Genomic DNA, 25,182 nt, shown 5'->3' with positions numbered 1-25,182 from the left:
TGTGTTAAATAGATTGAGTCTGTCTCTTAAATAATACACTAAAAGCTGTGTTATCCAGCACTTTATCAACCAGAAAGCTCTATTAACTGGCATTTCTGATATCTCCCAATACAAATCTTCAATCTAGTAACCGGGCCTAGTACAGTATACTGCCCAGGAGGTTATGCAATTGCACATTCTGCACGCCACTTCTACGCAAAAGAGGCAGAAGACAAGTAAGCAAACTGATATCAGGTATCTATGCAAAAAAAGCAACTTCCAGGGTGTGTCATAGGGTCATTACAGATTCAGCCCAATCTCCTATACCCTCAATGATAATTGATGTTGATAATGATGACCCTGAGGCACTGCAAGATCCTGAAGTGTCTTCTGAATCAACAAAGATTAAATTATGTTCAGTATAGTTTTAGCGTTAAGTGTATTTTTAGTGATCTGGGTGCACGCCATGCACTGCCCATAGTGATATGTAGTGTCATAAGATAACCTACTGTATAGAACTTTACCTGTATACACTTAAGTGCTTCAAGAAACGTACCACTCTGCAGAGTAGTACTAATACTGGATTGGTGAGTACCTGTATACTATTTTATACTTTATCCATTTTATCATAGTCTAATTCTTTGAAAATTGGTATGCCATTGGAAAGTATAACTCTTAATTAACCAGAATATTTGATTAACCAGCACCCCCCCATTTCCCCGCCAACATGCCAGATAACAAAGCTTTTACTGTACGTCAATTTACTATTGAACAGTATATTTAAAATGGAACTTTGAATAATGCTACTATTGAATTCCATTGATCTTTAGTGTAAAAATATACAGCTCTGTCATATTTGTGTTGCCATTTCTGAGCCTATTCCTGGCAGCCATCTTGCTGAACAGTGACGCACTGTAATATGAGAAGCCAGTTGAAGTCAAGGACAGATCCAGCTATGTCAGTTCACATGAGCAGAGGATCTGGCCCAGAGTTTCCACCCTGCTTCAATATTAGCGTTATCAGTTTATCAATTTTATTGAATACAGAACATGAGAAATCTTCTGAATATTACTCTGTATTAAAGCAGGCTTAGGTTGTTTTACCAGTTTACACTCTACATTCTAACACTGAGTTCTCCTACTTACAGGGAATAGTGCTGACCAAATCTGAAATTTGTATTCAGGTACATGTGCTTCCAAAGTCTGCCCAAAATTCTGTTTAGTGTATACATATTTTAGTTTAATACTATGCCAACCACATCTTGACGCATTAAATATCTGCAGGGGGGAAAATATTCTTACATATTTTTTATTCCCTCTTTTACTCTCTTTAAACCAAATAAAAGAATAATTTGGTAAATATGTTTTGTACTGTAAAGTTTCAGCCACTCTGTTTCTATACAGGTTAATACTATTCCTCATATTAAATTAAGACTGGACAGTGTAATCTTTTTAGCACAAGGTGAAAACACAGTAAAACAAAATTTAACTAGTCTAAGAAGCAATGTCTAACTCATCCTGCAGAAGAATTTTCAGAGATACATTACATACCAGCATTCTACAAGGAGATCAAAAGGCTATAAAGGCATATTGACTGAGCATCTCCCTTCCCTCTGGATGTGCTTTGTGGCATAACAAACAGAGTACAATTCGTAGAGGCGAGTACATGTTCTGAGCATGGCACTACTTGGTCCTGAAGCAGACATGTTAAAATCACTGAAAGCAATGAATCACTGCAACTGTTATAAATAAGGTGTAAAATGAGATTAGTGATTAAATATGTTTCTCCTAGTAGTTAAAGATAAATTGGCATTAAGTACATTGGGGTTTTATTCAGCTTTTTTACCCCAATGATGCTAACTCAACTATAGCAACAATAAGTGATATACTACATTCAACAGACTTTGGTGAAGCCATAAAACCAATGATTCCACCAATGATCCAACATTAATTAAAAACTTCCAGCAAAGGAAGCTACATAGTTGTGTAATTTATTTTGGCAAGTGCATGAGTGCTCAAGATTCTCAGTGAAAATATATTATTTACAAATATAAAATCTTTAGAGATCTTAGAGCTTCAGAATCCCAAATACATTTTTCTGCTACACAGATTATAGGCACTACTTTATGTATGAATGCAAGTTAAAACTGATATGTTTTGGTAGGCAATTTTTTAAAAACGATTTCTTGTCTGTGTACCTCCATTTCCCCAAAACACAGGGCAATCTTGCTGTCAAAATTAGACAGACAGACTTGAGCCATTTTATCATAAGACTTATCAGGAAGTGTTCCTCATACAACCTGTCCTTGGGAAATTGAAATTTCTCTTTTCCATTGGTTATCCTGCATATGACCATATTATTATTAAATGGTAAAAAGATGAAAATCCTGACATAGTTTCTGTAGGCTGGGAATGGTACAAGTCTGAAATATGATACCCTTGAAAACAACTAACATCAAGTAGAAAAACAGTGAAGAAATTATCTGCAAGTAAGAAAAGTTATTTGAAAACCACAAACAAAGCTGGTCACAGATGCAAATATTTGCTTAGTTGAGCAAGGTCAAATGGAGGTAGGATGGAATTTCTCTGCCAATGAGTTATGAATTACAAATTCCATTGGAACAGCCATTTCAGTGTTGGTTTATCTATGGGTTTCACAACCATAAGATAAAAAAAAAAAACTTCACACAAAAGGAAAGGGAGATCATGGGAAAAGTTGATTAAGGTGAAAAATAAAGACACCCTCAGGATACGTCCTATAAGCAGCATTCCTTGGTTTAAAAAAAAAAACCTACTAAGTATAAGGGACTTGTATATCAGGAGCACCAGAAAAGTCCTATGCATTGATATTCAAGCTACTAGAAAAAATGGGGTTTAGAACATTAAAAAAAAAAATCACATGCAGTTTTATAGGTCTATTGATTCCCTCTGCACATCTCAAGGTAACATGGTTACTTTGTAGTTGATTCAATAATATAACAAAGATCTCTCAAGACTCTGGATTTAACAAAAAGCCTTCCTGTATTTTTGAATGAAAACTTAAAGATCGTCTAAAGCTTTAAACTAACTGGGATAAATGGTATGCAAGTACATGTGCTCAACAACTAGGCATTATACTTATGCAATAATCCCATTTTCCTTCCAAAGTACATGTCAATAAATCTTTCCCACTGCACTATAAATTCCAAGGTCATGGATAGAGGTGTTTATTAGTATAATTACAATGTAGCAATAATACCATTAAGCCTTCAGTTCCAGATTTTTATTTTTTTAAGATCCTAGAAGCAGAAGATTAAGCAAGCATCCAATGTGATTTTTGTACTTTTTAAAAAAAGACCCATAAAACACTCACTGTTTTCATGTCATCTATTTGTTAAAGTGTTATTCTTTTAAATTTTGTTTTTATTTAATCTTTGAATATAAAGTCAATGTATTTATTTATTTAACAGAGTGCAGTGAACAAAAACATCCAAGTATTTTGTGAAGTAGGTAAATAATAACAACCTATTTTAAAGATGGTAAAATCAGAATGCTTTATATGCATGTGCCAATCATTAACTGATGTAATAAGAAGTGCCACAGAGTTCTGACCTTTTAATCAGCTACTCAGAGCTAAAATTGCAGCCTAAACTATTGACTCTCACGCAGCTGTTCTTTGCAAACATGTCCCAGCCTTCCTAGGCACTCTCATGGAATACTTCTCTTAGTAGCCAGTCTTCTTTAGGGTTCAATCCTTCAAAGTGCTGAGAGTTCAACCCCAATCCACCAAAGGATTTACGCACATTTATAGATGTGAGTAGTAAGATTCTGCATATGCTTAAAGTTAAGTGTGTACTTAAAGTACTTTGCTGGATGGGGCAAGAATGCTCAGCACCTTGCACAATCGAGCTCTTAATCTATTACTTCTGCTTTTCTTTGACAGAAACCCCTATTCTTAGTTGGGGCATCAGGATCTTATCCTATTATGGCAGCTATTCAAAGACACTAGACCATAGTTTACTCTCAATTACTCTGGGGTAATCATGAGTTATGAGTTCAATGTAGTTACTCCAGATTTGCACTGGCGTAAATAAAAGCAGAATTTGCTTCACTTGCCTTAAATCCTTTGACAAGCAGAACTTGGCTTCTCTATTTTTAAAAAATAATTAACATATGCCATTTTTATTACATTTAAAGTACAGTTGATCAAATAGAAACCTCAGCTACCCAAGATAATGAAGTGGTACCCTGACCATTCTTTTTCTTTTTTTATAAAGTTGGATGTAATTTCAGTTAAACTGTTTCCCTTTTATCGGATTTATTATTTTTTAAGAAATGAACATGGTATTAACTTGTCTAAAAAGGGCTTGAGTAACATTCCTACTTGTAGCACGCAGAAGAAAAAAATACAAATAGGATATTTACCTTGGAATTTGGGTACTATTTTACTTAATGTGAAAAAAGTAAAAACTTTAACAATACTCTGAACTTTACTAGAGCTTCACATTGCACTTTTAGCAAATTACTACTATGGGGTTAATTTACAAAACTGAACACAATAAGAATTACAAAAGAATGAAAAAAACCACTAAAATTGCAAGTGATGCTACAAGTCTTCAGATAATATCAAACTCAATTCTGCAATGCAAATTGTTATGATTTTACTTTTTGCAGGTTTAGAACAAAATCCGGGAATCAAAAACTACTGAATGTAAATATAATCTGCATTTAAAACAAAGAGTAATAAATACTGTGTTCCATAGCCCAGGAAAATATTTTTTCTGCCTTTTCTCTTTTATTCTGCTCATTGCTAATATATGTCCAGAAGGGCTCATATGAAAGGGTATCAAGAAAGACCTTTAGCAACTTACTTGCTACTGGGAGACACCCTTTGTCGATAGCTATGGTGTGACTCCATTATTTTCTAAAGGCCATGTGCTGCCCTCTATCCCGGCAACCAACTCCCATGGATATCAATAAGAATTCCATGCACAAAGTGAAGGAACTATATGGCCACAAAAATTTGACTATAAAGTAATTCAAGTGAAGGAGGTAAAGAACCAGTTTTCGTTTTCAAATGATGTGATTACTGGAATGGAGAAAAGCAGCGCCACTCTTAGATCCTCAATAACCGGTGAACTACTGCAATAATTACAGAACAGTATAATATAATTAACAGTTGTTTTTACAGATGTTGAATAGAGTTACTACATATAACTACAATTCTTGAAAAAAGAAACGTTATTGTTTGCATGTGTTTGTAATTTTCTAAAACATTAGTAACAATGCATATTTTATGGACAGCCTACAACAGTTCAAAGACGAAAGCTGAAACTTACCTTTAAATTACTTTTCTAATTGACTCACATTCCTGTGTTGATACCACTACAATGGCAAACAAAGATGAAGAGGTGGAGTGCAATCCACTTCCTATCACAAATATTCAAAGAGGAAGGTGTGCAGCCCCACAGAACCACGTAAAATGTATGGATCTCCCCTGCCACATGGAAGGTCATCTGCCTCTGTGGCAGCATCCCTCTCTTCCTGTGGATCCCACGGAGGGTGTTCTATGGTGCAGGGACGTGGATGGGCTGAGGGCAGAAGGGCCAGACTAGGGGGTGGATCATTGGCTCACAAAATCTTTTGAAGGAAGATCGTGTAGAAAATAGCCTGTTGTGGAGACTGGATGAGGGGGAAGGTGGAGGATCAGTGGAGATACCATGTGCTTTTTCTATAATTTACCTCCTTTATCTTACAGGTGAACAAAGGTAGTGATAATAATCAAGAATTTAAATACAGGACAGAGTGTCTAACCTGTGGCTCATTATGGCATGGGGGGCAAAAATCCATGACTTTCCCTACTGAGAATAGGGCAGGTGGGAATCCTAATTTAAAATCTATTCTTAGCTACTTTATAAATTATTTAGGTGCTGAGAACATACAATATATAGAAACTTTTAAACAACTAAACATTTAACTAATTAATGAATTATGAATTTTAGTCTCCAACCAATTCAGAAGGGAACACGCTCTCTCTTTAACATGCTAAATTTGATTAATATAGTTTCCTATTAAGTTGTACACTAATGAATAATCAGCTACATTACATTCTTTAATGAACAGCTTTTAATTTAATAGAGACAATGTGTAGAACTGCCCCTTCTTGCCAATGTGACATACAAGTTACTGGGAATCAACTGCATCCCAGAGAACATCCGAAAGCTTGACTGTCACTCTAGTAACAAAGCTCATGGGAAGTGATTAAAAAACAAAAACTCAAAAAATTAATTTTCTGTTTTTATACTGAGTGTATCCTTACTGATTCTCTTTGAGGAGGATGTCATATACAAAGTCTCCTATTGAATATGATGGGTGACTTTTTTTTTTTCTATAAAAGTTAAAACACTGTATCATCAACAGAGACTGCCTTTGCCATGTATCAAAATGACTTGGTGGCATTCTCTAAGTCTGTGCAACGATGCAAATAAAAGAAAACAAATAATTAAAATAATTCTCTAATGAAAACATTTACACTATTAGTACAAAAACAACAAAACCACCCAATCTAAGCAACGAATTCTGGACCATATTCTCCGTAAGGTGTGCACCACTAAAGGGCTCCAGCAGCAGAGAGCCTGCCTGGGAACGGGGTACAATTCCAATGGCACAAGGTAGCTGCAACGTCCCCTCCAGCAGATGAAAATTCGGCTCTATATGATTCAATTTAGTTAAAGAACACTACGCTTTTTAAAAGGAGGGTATAAGTTATGGCTATCTATATATAATGATTTAGAAATATCTAAAAAACCTAAACGGCTCATCTCAACTCCAATCTAGAAGGGACTGCTACAGTAAATACATTTTCAAAACTCCAGGACTGAACTCTGCTCTCCCACAGCTATAAATCAAGAGTAACTTCACTGAAATCAACAGAGCCACTCAGCGTTAATGACAACATAAATGAGATCAGAATCTAGCCCCAGATGTTATTCCCCTTTAAATAATGTTTCATTCTTTTGGACTAGGTCAGTAATAAGTTACAGGACGCAACATGGCAAAAGAGGTATGCAAGATATTGCCCTGTTTATTATCAATTTACAAGGAATCCTTTCATAAATTACTGTGTAGTAAAATTCTTTATTCTTTTAATTATATTTTATAGTACTAACATGCATCTCTAAAATGAATTGGATATATATATATATATATATATATATATATATATATATAGTGCCTGTAAGTAGGTAAAATGAGGATTTTACTGTTTGGAATTAACACATGCTTTCAGCAGAAGTAAAATTCTGTACTTTGTGCTTTGGATACCTCGTTAGCAAGCACAAAAAGTCTCTCTTTTTCTACACAGACAGTTGGGATCAGAGCTAGTAACTTACCTAATCTTACACCACTTGTTCTATTAGAATTGTTGCTTAGTCCTATCTGACCTTGAAATGTAATTGGCTGCCATGTGTGTCTCAGTGGTAAATGCCATTAGGAAGATAAAAATATATGGGATTAAAATCTAAACTGATAAGGCTAAGAAATTAAGCAACACTGCTTTAATAACCCTACTTTATGAAAGTAAGTGAAAGCTGAGATATCTTCTTACTGATTACTACTGAAGTGTGTATAAATTTCAAACCAGGGAATCAAATTTCAAAATGCTGAACAATTTCTTCGTTTTATTCTTTGTTAGAAAATTATGACAAATTGATATTTTAAAGTAATCATGTTTTTAAAAAAGATTTCAATGTATACTATTTTAGCATCAGCTGTTAAAATTTCATCAAGATTATTCCTTTGTCAAATTCAATTAAAAATTCATCTTAAAATGTGTCACTTTTTATACAATGTACTACTCTCTAATTTTGTACATGCTTTTGTGTTGGGTTAATTTATAAATGATATGTATTTAGCGAGTGTGGCAGGACATGATATTTCAGTTATATATCTTTAATGAAAAGAATGATCTTGCAGTACTCAAAAAAAGGGATTGTCTGAATCTAAGCAACTGAAGAAGAGAGACTACCTGCCAGTTAAAATATGTGGGACACAAGTACAAATTATTTTTCTGCCTGTGACATTAATCCTGAAGAGATGTAGGATTCAGACAACTAGCAACCAAAGCTTTTGATAAACAAAATAGATATTTAATTTTTAAAAATCTGAAAAGTAACATGACTTCTTAATACAAAATATTTCTATCACTTGTTACCGCAATAGTTCTGTATCATACTGCATGAAAATTCTTACTCCCCAAATCCAAGAAATATTTAAATATGCAACTATTCTTTGGATTGTTTTATTGACTTTCAGAATAACAATAATCTGAAGAGGAGTGAAAGCTATTGGAAAGAAAAAAGCAAGGGGTAGAGTAGAGGATGATTTGTAAATGGAATATAATATTTTATAGATTCAAACAATGCCAGAGGTTAAGAAAAGACTGGTGAACATTAATGTTCACTACTTTGTTGATCTTTTAAAAATTCTCTTCCCTCAGTGGGTCTAAAATAATCTCAGTAGCCAATACTAAAAAGGACTAAATAGTCAAGGCTGGGCACCTAGTTGGCCGTATTCCCTTCAAAAAAGTTATCAATGTAGGAGTTTTGAGCGCAGTAGTTGTCCTTGGGCCAAACAAGCTGAAGAAAATATCAACATTGTCAGAATTGAGGATGTTGTCCATTCTATTTTCTGCATAGATTCTCAAAAGACAAGTGACTCTTAATACATGAAATGTGAAATGTGGCATGCAATCTTTCAAAGATCCATTTCCTCCACATTCTTGGATTTCACCCTATCATGCGAGGGTAAAATCTCAGCCTGTTCCAGTGGATTACATTTATTCAATCTAGCCAGAATAAACCATAATCTCCCAATAGCCAACAACTGTTGGAGGTGTAAACAGCAGAATTATGACAATAAGATACACTACAGTGGAAAGGGCTATATGAATTTTTGTTTAATAAAAAAAAAACAAGCTTGGAAATAGGAAATGGTATCCTCCAACTAATAGAATACATTATTCTAAAGGAAAGGGTCACCTTCGTTTCTGAAGACTAGAAAACAAAATCCTCCATTGTAGTGACCAAACAGATCTTAGAAAGAGGACATTTTAATTGCTTTCTTACTATAAAAAGCTAGGAAGTAATCTATTAAGTTTGGTTACATACATGTAGGAGTATATAAGGCAACTTGCAACTAATTCCGATGAAGACTTCAAATTATAAGAATAGCTACGGTGAGCTACTACTTCTCTTCTGGCCCCTTCCCTAGCATCCACCACTCTAAAGAAAACCCCACATTCTTGACCTGACACCTCTCCCTAACTACCATTTCCATTCCCCCCTTTCACCTCTAAGCTCTTGACTAGGCCATTTATAACTGCTGCTTTAAATGACACTATCTATTTATATTTGGTCCAATTTTTTAAAAAACCCTTTATAAACCCCAAGAGTAATAGAATGGTTTTCATAGTGTATATAAATATATAAAAAAATCCAATGCCCTCTGTTCCATCTTCATTCTCTTTGACCCCTTTACTACCTCTTATATTGTTGATTACTCTCTCGTCTATTGGTTTTCATAGCCTATATTCTTGGTTTTCTTCCAACCTCTTGACTTCTCTTCTTTCACAGTTCATCTTCCTCCCCTCTCTGTTGGATTCTCACAATACTCTGTTGTTGGCCCCCTCCTTTTCACCTTATCACTGAGCAATCTCATGGTTAATCACATACTCATTATGCCAATGACTCTCAAACCTATATCTGCATACCTCACCTTTCTTTTTTTGTCCAGTTCCAAATACATAACCATCTCTCCAAAATATCCTGGCTTGTTTGTTGTCAGCTCAAGATTAACACATCCAACACTGAGCTCTATTTTTCTTCCTAAACCTCTCCCACTTCATCACAAGTGACACCCCTATTTTCCCTATCACTCACATTTGCAACATCGTGTTACATCTTTCTCCACAATGTATTGAACCAACCCTTTCTTTCTGACCTGAAGGTATAATAGTTGTCATGCTCTGCTACCTTTTGGCTTGTCCAAAATGTAATTGCAAAAATTATAGATTATGACACTTCTCTGAATACCTCTACTAGCTCTTACTAGTTAACATCAAGTTTAAACTTCATACCCTTATCTTAAAGTACCTGTTCAGCTCCATTCTAGCCTACATACAATATATGGTAGTGGTAAATTCTCCATCACATTTAAATCAAGATTAGATCCCTTTCTAAAAAATACGCTCTAGTTTGACCACAAGCTATTTGGCTTGATGTAGAAATTATTTGGAGAAAGATTATGTTTTGTGATATGCAGGAGGTCAGACTAGATCATCACAATGGTCTGTTCTGGCTTTAATCTATTATTCTGATTTCTGTTCATATTCGTTCTCCACTCCTTCATTTTGGCAAAATTGTAGTCTTGACGTTCATTTCCTTTTATTTTCCCCTTGTTATCCCTTATGCAACGGACAGCTTCTAAATCCTAATGAGACAGGGCCCCTACTCCTTTTACTCACTCCAATGTATGCTAAACTGAGTCAAATGCTTTCTCCGCCCAAAGTTACATTTGAGGAGAGAGTGAGATCAGAATAACTAATTTTTAAAAGTCTATATTGACTACCTGTCTGGGGGCATGGCTACACTTGCAGATGAAAAGCGCTGTAAGTTAAACCAGCCCTCGGAGAGCGCAGTCGGGAAAGCGCTGCAGTGTGTTCACACTGTCAGATTCAAGCGCACTGGCATGGCCACATTAGCAGCTCTTGCAACGCCACAGAGAGCAATGCATTGTGGTAGCTATCCCAGCATGCATGTGGCTGCAACGTGCTTTTCAAATGGGGGGGATGGGGTGGAGTGTGACAGGGAGTGTGTTGTGTGTATGTGGGGGGAGAGAGAATGGGTTTTTGGGGGGCTGAGAGCATGTCAGCATGCTGTCGTGTAAGTTCAGACAGCAGCAGACCCCCCTCTCCCCCGTCTCTCTCTCTCTCTCTCTCTCTCTCACACACACACTCACAGCAAGCAGCATTCCACACTAATGGCAAATAAGCATGCCGGCTGTCAGAAATGGAGCTTTGAAAGGGCATATCCACATTCCTACAGCCGAGTTAAAAAAAAATAACAAGAGTGGACACTTGACTTAAGGGGATTATGGGACTTTTCCGGAGGCAGATCAAAGCGCAGTAATGCAACACCCCGTTCACACTGACGCTGGGGCATTTCAGCCGAGGCGCAGCAAGCGTTATGCTTCCCGTGGAGGTGGATTACCAGGAACGCTCCAGCTGCAGAGTCCAGGCGCTCCAGCTGCAGAGTCCAGTGTGGACAGGTCATGAGTTAGGGAGCCTGGGGCTGCTTTAATGCGCTCTAACTTGCAAGTGTAGCCAAGCCCTCAGTGTCATCCTCTCTTTTAGATTATAAACTCAAGACAGGGACTGTCTTGATTTGTATCTTGTACAGGAACAAATTAATTGTCAATGCTTAACAAATAAATAGTGATAATATTTTCCAGTGCACATATGCCACTCCCAATATTAAAAATGGACGCTACACCCTACAAGACCTCATCATAAAAGGTAATAGTTATCTCCTAATCAACCTCAACTCTCATTGGATTGAGTAATCCTTATTCCTGCAAACAGTCCCATTTACTTTCATGGGATTATTCATGAGAGTACTTGTGAGGGTTGCCAATGTTAGCCCATGCACTTGAGAGAACAGAACTTGTGTTTGCCTCTATTTAGAAGCAATATTGTCCTACCTTTACAGCTTCACTTAGGGTTTGGTTTTTGTCCGCTTCTTCACTTGAGTGCAATTCCAGTTTATAATTTAACTCCTGTAGCTGTTGTGCCTGCTCATTCAAAAGCATTTGTGCCTGCTGCTCTCGATGTAATGCATTATTCAGTTCTTCACATGCACTTTCAAACCTCTCATGGGTGATCAATTTCTGATAAAGGAAATAAATTGTGTTCTATCATGGAATAACTCCATTGTCTATCCACTTCACTTTTAGAATTCCACTTGCTAATACACAACATTCTAATGCAAAAAGTTTTTAAATGCTCAATATCTGCCCAAGAGACCTTTTTTCCTAAAGTGAAGATCATTGCAAAACATTGTTAAATTACTTTATTCATTGTATTTTCTTAAGAAAATCTGTAGTGTATTTACAAAGTATACTGAAAATTTTTGTGTGTGATTCCAAAACAGATCAAAGAGGACACATCTCAATTGTTAAAAAAAAGTGTTTACTAAAGGAGGGAATTTGCAGCTGAGTATTTCTGCATTTCAGTACAAACCCTGTTAACCCCTTATAAATTCCTGTGTGGACCTGCTTCTCACAGAGTGCTCCAGAAGACAAAGAAAGGAAGTGTCTCCTGAGGGACAGCATTTAACTGACAATCTAAAAAGTGACAATTTAATCTGACAATTTAAGAAAGTGTAAGGGAAAAAAGCCTGTTAAAAACAAAACTGAAGACATGAGATACACTTGTTCAACTGTTCTACCTGCTGGAGACAGTAAGCACAATGGACAGACCCTTGATGTGGGAAAATTAAGTTACAGAACACTTTGATCTCCTATCTCCACTGTTCGATGCAGCACTACATTAATACACAATAGGGAACTTTTAGTTCGTGACAGCAGGGTTCACACAGCCCAGTTAGTGCAGGACACGTTGGTGTGCTTAAAAAATCATACCTCCTTTGTGCACATGATTGTTAGGTGTTGATGAGTCCTCAGAAAATAAATCCATCACAATTTGTGGAAGCTACTACACATCCCCAAAACAGGATGTTTCTACACACACCAGGGAAGCTACAAAGCACTCATATAACTGTTCATTCCCTTTTCCTGGATGAAGATTGACTTGATCTGAATGCCCACTACAGAAATGAGCTCAGAGTTTTGTTAGGGGAGGCGGTGAAGATGCCCAGTACATCTCCAACCTCCTAGAGGAGAATGAATTACTCCCTGCCAGCTGTGGAGAGTCTGCCACGTGGTTACAATGGAGAACAGCCTCTGATCTGCAATGAGGACGCATCAGTCTGAAAAAACCTCCATTCCCTGCACAGTCAAGAGACGATGGAGGATACAGCCCTTGAAGTAATTCTATCGATCCTGTACTAGACAGTTTGGGTTTTTTTAAAAAGTAAAGGGACCTGTTTTTAGTCCCTCCCTTTCATCCCTACCAGCTGTAGCTGTGCAGTGATCAACGCAGCCTTATGGCTGTAGTAAATCCAGTGGCTCCAGGAAGAGGCACAGAGAGAGGGTTTGGCAAATACAGCCTGCTGGGGATGTGGTAAAATCATCTGCATAAATTCTCTCCCACAAGAGACAAACTATTCTCAAGATTGCACTTATTGACACAAACTAGCTTCAGGACTTGACCCATAACAAAAGATACAGTAAAGAGGTGTTTCAGAATATGGAGCAAGGGTAAAACAGAGCTTAAAATATTGTGTTTATGTTGTACAATGTTGTCATGAATGTACCATACTTATTAAAAATGCATGACTGCCCTATTTGAGGGAACATATAGAAGTCCTGTATGGTGTGTAAATCAGAAATGAACATTTTCAGCATGTGAAAGAAAAATTGGGTCTGTCAAACAGCAAACGTGTAATTCACCCAAAATATCTCATTCTGAAAAATAAAAAAACTCCTATGGAAAAAAGTCACTTTTTAATACATCTAGCTTGCAGCTTGGTGACATTCACGGGGCAAGTTTTCTGGAAAATTCTGTTAATAATTGGATTTATACTTATTTTTCTAAAGAACACAAATCAAAAATATGTAAAAGGAGGCTTTCCTTTAAGCCAGTCTTTTCTAAATTAAATATACTTACAGATTGCTTAAATGCATTTAATTGCTCTTGCAGGCTCTGGGCTTTGTCAGCCTCTTTTTTCATCTCATTCAAATTCCGTTTGAATTCTGTGAGTTCTAAGCGTAGTGAACGGCGTTCCACTTCTGCTGTATGCAGCCTTTGTGTAAATTCAAATATTTGCTTCTGCAAGGATGCTATGCTTTTCTGTTAGTAAACGGAAATAATTTTATGTGCTATAAAATGTGCTATTTTAGCAATAAATCAATAGCATTTAATACCCAAGCAAATTAAATGAAGCTTTCATTCTGCACGCATTCACCAACACACACACACACACACACACACACAGAGCACTGTTTCACCTGCTGTTGTGGGTCACTGAAAAAATCCTAAATACATACATACATAGAATAGATATTTGGGGAGAAGAAGTTTAACTGAGTTTTTGCAAAAACATAACATGTATTTTGCATTACCAAAGTACACTGGAAGAAGAGAAGGCGGAAAAAAAATTAACAAAATCATTAATGTTAACTTCAAAAGGGGTTACAGGATGTCCTTACAAAGAAAATTCCATTTTGATAGTATTTAGAAGAGAAAAATTATTTCAAGCTTAATACAACCAAATCTCTTGCCTTACAATTCTTTAATTTTATATTAAAAGATGTAACCGATTCAGGGCCCAATCTTTTCAGGTGTAAATCACCATTTAATTTTGTATACGACTTAGTTAAATTAAAGTCAGCTGTGAAGCACAACCTGAAAATGAAATTAGCATCATAACTATTTTGAAAGCTCTACTATCATTATTCTGTGAAATTTTATATATATATATAAATCAGCAAGAAATACACATACCGTAATGGGTATTCTATCACCTAGTCCAGCTTTTAGTGCCTGTGCATTTATTTTATGAAGTCCACGAGCCAGTCTTTGAACCAAGGAGTCCTTCTCTACATATGTGATGGTCCTGCTGCTATCCACTGCTATAGTCTCCATTAGCACATTAAGTCTGTCCATGAGTTTTGAAAAAGAATTCCTGGCTGCACTTATGAGTAAGTGTCCACAAAGCCAGGAATTTGGATCTTTAAGAAAAAAAAAGAAAAAAGAAATACATATTAAAAAAGTGGGTTCTTTCTTATTCTCATTTTACAAAAACATATATATGTCTGAATAAGATTGTTGGGAATGTTGCCATTGAACTAAGGGAGGAAGACTCAGCTCATTGGGCTTGAGCCTGACGTCCTTACTCAGACTATGCTCTTATTCCAATCAAAAGGAGTCTTCCCCAAGTAGAGAATTTGGGCCAAATTCTACCTTCAGATAGAACGTGTTGCTTCTTCTGACTACCACTGGAGTTATATGTACAAACATAGGTGCAGAATTTGGCCCAATAAAAATAACTGTTTTGTTAATATATAATTTTTCAAATAATTCTATGTTCTCCTCCAATACTGTATTTTAAGTCCTTTTTCTTGTATAGCCCAACCTCTGGATTAATAAAATGCAAAAGTTTCTGATGCACGCAAACTACATACTGTGTGACAAATATCTTTGCATGTGTTCACACATTTGACAGCAGAAGGTAAATCACTTTATTGCAATATTTAAAATGCAAATTTAGGACTGTTTTTCTTCTTTTTTTCAGCATAGTTGTCTAAATAATTTGCTGTTTAAAACTAGTGAGGCTTGGTACCTTAATGCCATACTATTTATATTCTAAGACAAGAGAATATAATTTACCTTATTCCAAGGCAATTAAAATTTTACAGCTACAATTACTTATTTTCCCACAGGATTTTGGTAATCATCCTTCTCATATAATGGACTTAAGGCCCCAGCACACCCAACATGTCCTGCTTACTGCTAGATTCGTCAGGTCTGTAATTAATAATTGTGTTTAATGTTGATAAATAAAATTGTCAGTGCTCCTTCTACTAATTGGTATTCCAGATAACGGTTAATAGGTTTATTTATGCCTTAATAAAAGTCTTGTAATTTAGTTTTCCCTCTGCTAGGCAGGTCTTAATCTGTCATTACTTGTCTTATGATACTATCAGTGTAAGATGACAAGCATGGAGAAACTTATTTACATTCAGTAGTACACCAGATCTCCTGTTGCTGTAGTGAATTAAAATATTTTCTTTAAAGCGCAAGCAGAAAAAATAAGACAGCTTCTTTAAAACAAATAATTCTTCTTTATACTATAAGGATCAAATCAAAAGGTTCAAACAAATAGAACATGAAGACTTATAGAGCATTCTTTACAATGCGTACCAGAGCATTATCGAAATTATACAGGTAGAATCAACCATAAGTGAACAAAGAATATTATAGCACGTGATCAAATCAAAATACTCTTTGCATGATAACGCATCTACATTGCACCATATTCTGTCATATGTATTGTAGCAATTTGAAATGATGGTTTCATATACACACACAAAAAGAGATTGATTTTGTGTGCCACCAGACTGAATATGTAGACTTTTGATTTTGAAGATTAGCACAGAGATAAACTTTGCTTTTATGCTCCCCAAACTATCAAAGCATCACTGTGACATGTCATTCCATATTCTTTATGAAAATATGCTTATGATATGAATAGGACATAACTGAAATATAGTTTATGCAAGATGGCTCATGTGAGATATCATTGGAAAGGTTATGATTTACTGAATGCCAGTATCCAATTTGTATGCCGGTATCATTTCTGTATCTGAAGTTAGGAATATTGACTATGTATTTGTATTTCAACTATGCTACTTTGGGTGACGCCCACTGCTAACACTTCAGGTACAAAAATGGAAAAGCCAGACAGGGTGGATGGCCCATCAGCGAGGTCGATAGACTGTGAAAAGCTTGGCCTTCCTGTGGACTCTCCATACTGCCACTGACTCATGGACGCTGTGATCCTACAGAGTCAGGTGGTCTTGTCACCTGATACTAAAACATTACCTGGGACTTCTTGTAACTTTCCAATGTAAGGGAAGGGGGGCCAAGTTTGGGAAACAAAGGATTCCCACCTTATGCAAATCCTATTTAAGGGTGGGAAGGAAGGTAAACAGGACTCCTCCTCTCCCTGGACTGTCTGCCCAAGAAGAAAGACTGCAAAAAAGAAGGCAAGGGGGGAGTCCAGACTGAAACAGGGGTCTAGTTTGAAAAGGAATATAACTGGAACTCTGAACCACAGAAACTTTGCAAACTGCCTGCAACAATATCTAGGGTGAGAAATACTATTTGTAACCAATTTTTTTAGTGAAACTAGCTTAGTTTGTGTGTTTGATTTCATTTGCTTAGTAATCTGCTTTGTTCTGTTTGTTACCCCTTTTACCCCTTAAAATCTGCTTTTTATAGTTAAAAAAATTGTTTTGTTTATTATTAAACCCAGTTTCTGTAATTTCTAACTGGGGTGGGGGAGCGGAGGTAAGAAGTGTGTACACCTCTCTCCGCATTGAGGGAGGGGGCAAATTTCATAATATATCTTTGGGTCTGTACTCCAAAGAAGGTGGACATCTGAGTGCTGGAGCAAATCCCTGAAGCTGAGTCTTCCCAGAGCTGATCCGCAGCTGGGTGTGGCCCTGCCTGTGTGTATGTTAGAGTAGGTTTTAAGAGCCTGGCTCAGCAAGACAGGTTAAAGGGGGCCCATGTTAGCAGAACAAGTAGACTCAGTGGTACCTCAGCACATCAGGTGGCTTCCCAAGGAGTCCAACCCGTCACAATCGCTTCTAGTTAATTTTTAATGAATAATGGTTTTGACTAAAACACAGAAATGTTTTGGCGTGATTTACTGACTGCTTTGCAAGGCGAAATGAGAATACAGTGTAATTCCATAAGGTACTGTATTCTTCTATATCTATAACAAGTGGGAAAAGAACATATACACTTTAAGTACCTGGCCACAGACTATCAGGGAATTACAGTAAAAGCAATAAATATTTTATGTTGTGATGAGCATGTAAGAAATGGCTTACACAAATAAAGTTACAGTACAAAGAGCAATCAATTCTTTATTAAACAAATGAAGCAAAAGGCAATGAAAAGTGACAAACCTTCCTCTCGTGACAGGTGGAGGGAGAATTCTGTTTTATTTTGAGTGAAATAGAATGAAGGTAAAGAATAAACTGATTAATACTATAGAGGAACTAAAATATTCATATTAAGCTTCAGAAATTCAGTTTATGTTACAGCAGACAATATCTGTATTTGTTGCTTGATTCCTCTGAGTGCTAATGAAGTACAATTTGTATTAAAAAAACAAAAGAGAAAATGCACTTTACAGGCCTTTAAGTAAATCTAAAGATAAACCATTCCAACCCTATAGTGTTAAGGCTACATGAGTAAGGACAAATCTATTAGGAAAACAGGTTTTATAGAGAAATGTTTATAAAGGAAAAACTCCAAAATTCAAATTTAAAAATAAAACAAAAGCACACATCAATTTGCCTTCCTCCCCCCCCCACACACACACACAAAAACAAACTAAAAAGCACACCACCAAAAAATCTCAGTGTTGCTTGAAGGCTTTGGATTCAGTCCCTTTCCTTTACCTCAACCCCTCCCAAATGACTGCAATTCCCAATGTTACCATCTTTTTGACTTGTCCATACTTACAAGTTTCTTAAAGAGACCCTGCACATTTCTCCTGTTTCCTGTGTATGTTTGGCTGCTTCAATAAAGTTTTGAATACTTCTGACTTTCCCCTTTGCAGTGTACCCTGAAGTGTATTTGGAAGAGGAAACCCAGAAGTGCAGAAAGATGAGCCACTGCTATAAATAGGTTGACCACCTAGGAACTTTTGAAACTTTGAATCTAAGTGACTTAAGAGTCTTAAGCATTTAGGAGCATAAATCCCTTTGACTGTCAATGAGAATTAGGCTCATAGAGGCCTATGTTCTCTTTTCAAAATGAGAGTTAGGCTCTTAAGCTGTATCATTTAGGTGCTTTTAAAATGTTGCCTCTGATTTTAATTTATTTATTATTTTTACCAAGTCAAAGTTTCTTGAAGGGTTTCTTTCACTTAGATAAGATCAAAAGTCTGAGTCACACATGAGCAGCTAGATGTCAGGATACTCTGAGGGCAAATTAAGTAGACACATACGATGGGAATCAGAAAAGCTGTTGTGACCATGAGACCAAATATTTCCACATGGTTCTTTGCTGAGGCCTTCTCGTGCCTCTTTTATTCTGCCCATGAATTCTACAGTGTCTGACTCTTAAACAAAAAGGATTTCATCTAAACAATGGCTAGCAGGACTCCTATATATTCCAGGGATTTGAGTAGTATAAGAAAGTTAGTGATTTCAGCACCTCAATGCTAATATGACTTATCTTTGAAATCCTTTTTAAAGTACTGTCATTGATCAGCCAATTGTCCAGATACAGGAATGCATGCACTCCTGTGTAAACGGCTCCTATGCATTTTGACATACAGTGCAATCCAAAAGGCTTGAATTGGCAGTGTTGGGATGTGAATTTGAATTACTGGCTATCAGGATGATCTGGTGGACAGGGCCTAGAACTGGCAGTGAGGAGACTGGGTTCTGTTCCTGGCTCTCTGGAGCCCATTTGCTGTTTGATCTTGGGTATATCACGTCTCTACTCCTCAATTTTCTTTACTTTCTTGCAGTCCTGCTTCTTCACTTCTGATATATTTAATTTCTGTCAGAGAATATTTGTGACTGTAGGACTACCAGGGAGCAAAGAGCAATGAAGGAGCATAAGAATGTTGCAAAGAGTCTAATGCTTCCTTGCATATACAAAACATAATTAATTTGTGTAACTCCATGCCACAAAATATCAGTGAAGTCAAGAGTTTCCCAGGATTAAAAAAAGATTAAAACATACAGAGTACACTAAAAATGTTAAAATATAAGGGATACAGAAACCATCATGCTTTAGGTCATTAGCAAAATACTAACTTTCCAGGGTAAGTAAAAAACTTCCCTCGATGACAGGTGGGGAAATTCCAAAATTTTTCATTACAGGGATTTCTGTACCTTCCTCCAGAAGCAACTGGTGCTGTCCACTGTCAAAGACATGACACTGGATTACACAGACCCCTGGGCCAGACTTGCTATAGCAATTCCTACGTTCCCATGCTGAACACATCAAATAGTAAAGCCACTGGTGATTAAGAACTATCAGCTCATTGTTTGCAAAGCACAGCTGGGCACAGCGCCATGGGACCCAAGGTCCTCAGCTGTGGTTGGAAGGCACTGGGCACAACTCAGAAGTGGGAGTGGCCTTTGTATTCCTCTAATCTTGGCTGTGTTCTGCAGCAGTCCAGTACCTGACACAAATTTGAAGCAGCCTGAAGGCTGCTATTATAACAGTCAGTGCTCTACAGGATGTACGGACACTCTGACCATGACCTCTGTTCTCTGATGGCAGGGAGGTACGTAGGAGCCACCACGGTATCTCTATTCTTCCTGAGATTCCACCATTCAAGAGAGACCCTCCAAGGTTGGATGTGACTGGTTTAGGACCACTTGGCACTGGTGGAACAGTATAGTGGCCAGAGAATGGCTTAGGAGCATAGCTCATTTGGAAATGTAGCCTTTCAATCAGAATTGGTTAGAGCATTCAGGAAGAATTAGGTGTTCATTCAGGGTGTGCTCTGAACATTTCAGACATAAGAGCAGTTAAAGAGTTTTCAGTATGTTGGGAATAATCAAGTTTTCCATCAGAGGGGAAATGGATAACGAAACAAAAGATTTCCCATGTTCATTAAGGAACAACTACCTGAAGCCTTGAAATGTTGACTGGATACCTTATTTGATGTTTTTCACCAACATATGAGTACACAAACCGGCACTCTAAATCTGGATGTTTTGGATATTCCAAACTCGCAAGGAAAAGCTTTCACTGTCTCTTTGGCTAGCGATGAATCAAATCATAATCTGGGACCATGTGTAATTCCATGGGCAAGTTAATGATAGTAAGGGAAGGGAGGTGTCATTTGATTTGTAAAACTCTACAGAATTGTAATTTTGATGGGATCACCTGCTGTGGCACGGCAGTGGGGACTTGCTGCTCTCCTGGCTCCAAGTCTTGCAGCTGGTGGAAATTTTGATAACACAATGTCATTAGGTATCATTCGAAAGCCCTTTCTCCCACAAACCCAATGCCATCAGACATGACAAACCTAGAACAATTATGTAGATATATATTCAAGAAAATGTTTAAACATAATTTTTACATTATACTTTAACACAGACATGTCAAACATAGAGACCTCACAAAGTTAAATTGTGACAGGACTGTGTTATCAGTTAATACTCAGTACATGATACCCGGTTTTTTAATGTTACAGAATACTATGGAAAGAGTGCTTCAAGTTGACTTTGCCATCACTAGCAAAACATAAGTGGTTCAGTGGTTTTGATTATCAGCTTTATTATGCCAAAAGAGTTGCAATGAGGCACTGTTTAAGATGTCAGCATCCTGCCAGAAATTAATGGACTTCATCTGCAAACAGTATGCACATAGTTACATAACATGCATTACATAAAATAATCCCAAAGTAATTTATTACAAAATTTTTGTTTTTACTTTAGTCTTGATAATGTTTAGGCAAAAATTGCAAGATGAAAAGTTCCAACTAGCAGCTGAATCTTTGGAGAATACCACCACAAAGAACTTGGTAAAACACAATGCTCAGTGGCATGTTACATGCTAGCATAAGAATGGCCATACTTGGTCAGACCAATGACCACCTAGCTCAGTATCTTGTCTTCTGACAGTGGCCAGTGCCAAATGCTTCAGAAGGAATGAACAGAACAGAGCAACTATCCAATGATCCATCCCCTGTTATCCAGTCCCAGCTTCTGGCAGTCAGAGTTTAGGGACACCCAGAGCATGGGGTTGCATCTCTGACTAGTTGGCTACCAGCCATTGATGGACCTATCCTCCATGAATTTACCTAATTCTCTTTTGAACCCAGTTATATTTTTGGCCTTCACAACATCCCCTTGCAATAAAAAAAGTACTTTCTTACATTAGTTTTCAGCCTGCTGCCTATTAATTTCATTGGGTGATCTTTGGTTCTTGTGTTATGAGAGGTGTAAATTCCTTCCTTATTCACTTTCTCCACACCATTCACGATTTTATTGTACTCTATTATATTTCTCATTAGTTGTCTTCTTTCTAAGGTGACCAGTCCCAGTTTTTTTACTCTCTCCTCATATGGAAGCTGTTCCAATGCCCCTAAATCATTTATGCTGCCCTTCTCTGTACTTTTTCCAATTCTAATGCATTTTTTTTGTTTTGTTTTTTTTTGAGATGAGGTGACCCAAACTGTACACAGTATTCAAGGTATAGGCTTCCCATGGATTTATATAGTAGCATTATGATATGTTCTGTCTTATTATTTATCCCTTTCCTAGTGGTTCCTAACATTCTGTTAGCTTTTTTGACTGCTGCTGCATACTGAGCAGATGCTTTCAGAGAACTATCCACAATGACTCCAATATCTCTTTCATAAATTGCAACAGCTAATTTAGACCCAATCATTTTGTATGTATAGTTGGGATTATGTTTTACAAAGTGCATTATTTTGCATTTATCAACATTGAATTTCATCTGCCATTTTGTTGCCCAGTCACCCAGTTTTGTGAGATCCCTTTGTAACTCTTTGCAGTTAGCTTTGACTTAACTATCTCAAATAATTTTGTGTCATCTGCAAACTTTGCCACCTCACTGTTTACCCCTTTTCCAGATTATTTATGAATAGTGGAACAGCACTGGCCCCAGTACAGATCCTTGGGGGACACCACTATTTACCATTTTCCATTGTGAAAATGGACCCGTTTTTCCTATTTGTTTCCTGTCTTTTACCCAGTTACTGATCCATGAGAAGACCTTCCTTCTTATCCCAGGATTGGGATACTTACTTTGTTTAAGAGCCTTTGGTGTAAGACATAGTCAAAGGCTTTCTGAAAGGCCATGTACACTATATCAACTGGATCACTCTTGTCCACATGCTTGTTGACACCATCGAAGAATTCTAATAGATTGGGGAGGCATGATTTCCTTTACAAAAGCTGTATTGAAACTTCCCCAACATATCGTGTTCATTTATGTGTCTGACCATTCTTACTAGCCTGTAACTGCTATAAGCAGTGCACTCATAAGCTGAATTTGGCAAGGTTGGAAAAGAAGTAAATTGGGCACCAGGAAAAAGTTAAAAATGCCAGGGCAAGTGCCAGCTCCGTGGAAAAGTCTTTGCTGCACTTTATTCAATCTGCCAGGATGGACTGCTAACTGGAATTTTCACCTTGTAGCACTTTTGCTTTAGATTTAACCAGCTATTCTGCAATGATTGCCTAGTACCTCGCAGGAATAGGAGGTGTAGAAAAGGAGGTGCCTGACTGACACATGGGAGGAATTTTGAAATGGAAATTCTGTGCACTTGGTTCAGACAAACCCCTGGAACCACAAAAACAGAGCAATGAAATTCATTGGGGGGTTGGTGGGCATAACACAGCATCCAAATGCTCTCTCTGTTTTCCTGACAACCCCAGAACTCCACTGAATTTCAAACAAAACAATAAGCAGTGTTAGGATGATTTCCCAAGAAGTAACATGCCCCATCTGAAGGTTAAGTCTACTCGCACTGGCAACCAATGTGCACATGACAGACTGGAGCTCATTAATATCATGATGAAAGCAGTCTTCAGTGATTAGATAGCTAAAGATGTCAGTCGAATGGATACTTTGGATCATGACTTGTATGAAGCCTTCAGAACCCAAAGAATTATCCAAGGGTCCATCAATCTATGGGCTTCAATCAAGAAAAACAGACTAAAGCTATGCTTGAATGCAAAGAAAAAAGTCAGAGCAAAGGTGGCAGGGTGTATTACAGAGCTAAGCACAGACAGGTCATTGTTTGCTTGTCTCTTAGTTGTGTCCAGCTCTCAGCGTGATATTAATCTAAGTGAGACTTTGAATAAGTACACCTTCTCCGTAGTACCATGACTGATGTTTGAATGCAACGGAACAATTATGTGCCAGGCGAAAAGCTAACTTATGCACATCTTGCGTGGTCTTCTAAGCCAGCGCTGACTGACAATGTGACTGGTTCTTATACCAGCAGAGGCCTTTCAACATAGCATTCACAGATTGTATGTCTGATGTACAAGCTCTCAACAAACCAAAAACTATCACTTGGTTGTACGCTTCATTATGAGGCTACAGAGAAAATAAATACTGGACCTATGATGAAGTCCACCTTGTATTTGACATGTATGCACAGAAATCAATTAAAATATTACCAGAAGAAGAGACTCCATGGTATTGCACCTGTCCAATACAAAATCACAAACATCTCCAATGTCACAATGTCTCATACTCACACGAAGGATGAGTTAACCATATACCTTGCAGGAAAAATGCTCCAGCATATGAACAACTCTAAAGAATTTCATTGTAGCATGGCTTAATAAAGCTGCTGCCTCACACTGTTCAGTGGAGTTTCTTAGTCGTTTCCAAGAGGAGACTGACACTAAAATTATTTTGCATGCCATCAATGCTAGAGAGAGAGAGGGTCTATTATACTCCAGATTTTTGCACAAAACACAGAGGTTCTAGTGTTCTCTGTGTGATGCTACCCAAGACTTCTGCAAGATTCTGTTTTTGTGCCTGCTGCTGGGGAACAGAATGACTTGTATATCCCTCAGAGATGTATTCCTATCTCTCGGACCATTAAAAGCTATTAGGAATCCATGCCCTTTCAGGATCATAGGTGCTGGAACTAGAGATGCTAGGGGTGCGGGAGCACCCCCTGGCTTGAAGTGGTTTCCATTATATACAGGGTTTACAGTTTGGTTCAATGGCTCTCAGCATTCCCACTATACAAACTGTTCCAGCACCCCTGTTCAGAATGTGACACTGCTGGAATGTTGGCTGAAAAGGCCAAATTATCTTACTGGAAGGCATTTGATTCAGCTTCTAAAGACTATTTCCTCACTCTGAAGGTGCTTGGAATGGCTGAGATAGTCACTGATGAGGTCACAAATGCATTGGAGACATTCATATGGAGAGTTCATCATTAGAAGACAACATTGAGATACTTGCAGAGCTATGCTGGTGGATATTTTCCAAGAAGCAGACAGAAAAAATTACCACCAACAAGGGGGGCATTTATACCTGCTATCAAGAGAGAAAACTGTCAAGCAATGGAATGGCTCAGGAATGATTGAGCACATTCAAGCCTACCTTCCCCTGTTGAGCATGGATGGGTCTGGGAGGATGGACCAATCACACCAGTTGTGTGTGAAATACCATGAGCTCCCAAATCAATCCTTTAGCCAATCAAATGTTTTTGTGCAAAGACCAGATGCTCATCACCCTGAAAATATTTGGCCAGCAACCTGCCTTGTACGAAGATGTGCTACTGGAGCA

At 37.4% G+C, this 25,182-nt stretch overlaps 1 protein-coding gene across 2 annotated transcripts in view; it reads right to left on the bottom strand.

Annotated features, from left to right (window-relative positions):
* CCDC171 (coiled-coil domain containing 171) overlaps positions 1 to 25,182 on the bottom strand; it is a 215,773-nt gene that overhangs the window by 84,965 nt on the left and 105,626 nt on the right. For both annotated transcript variants that reach the window (XM_024211088.2, XM_029911722.1), the window contains 3 exons: positions 14,638 to 14,864; positions 13,801 to 13,983; positions 11,715 to 11,900 (listed from right to left, as the gene is read on the bottom strand). In XM_024211088.2, coding sequence (XP_024066856.1) covers positions 11,715 to 11,900; positions 13,801 to 13,983; positions 14,638 to 14,864 — 596 coding nt within the window. The remainder of the gene's footprint in view (positions 1 to 11,714; positions 11,901 to 13,800; positions 13,984 to 14,637; positions 14,865 to 25,182) is intronic.

Source organism: Terrapene carolina, unplaced genomic scaffold (assembly GCF_002925995.2).
Source record: "Terrapene carolina triunguis isolate 2854851 unplaced genomic scaffold, T_m_triunguis-2.0 Scaffold113, whole genome shotgun sequence".
NCBI lineage: Eukaryota > Metazoa > Chordata > Testudines > Emydidae > Terrapene > Terrapene triunguis.
The sequence above is the reverse complement of the archived record's forward strand: the minus strand, read 5'-3'. Positions and strand labels throughout refer to the sequence as shown.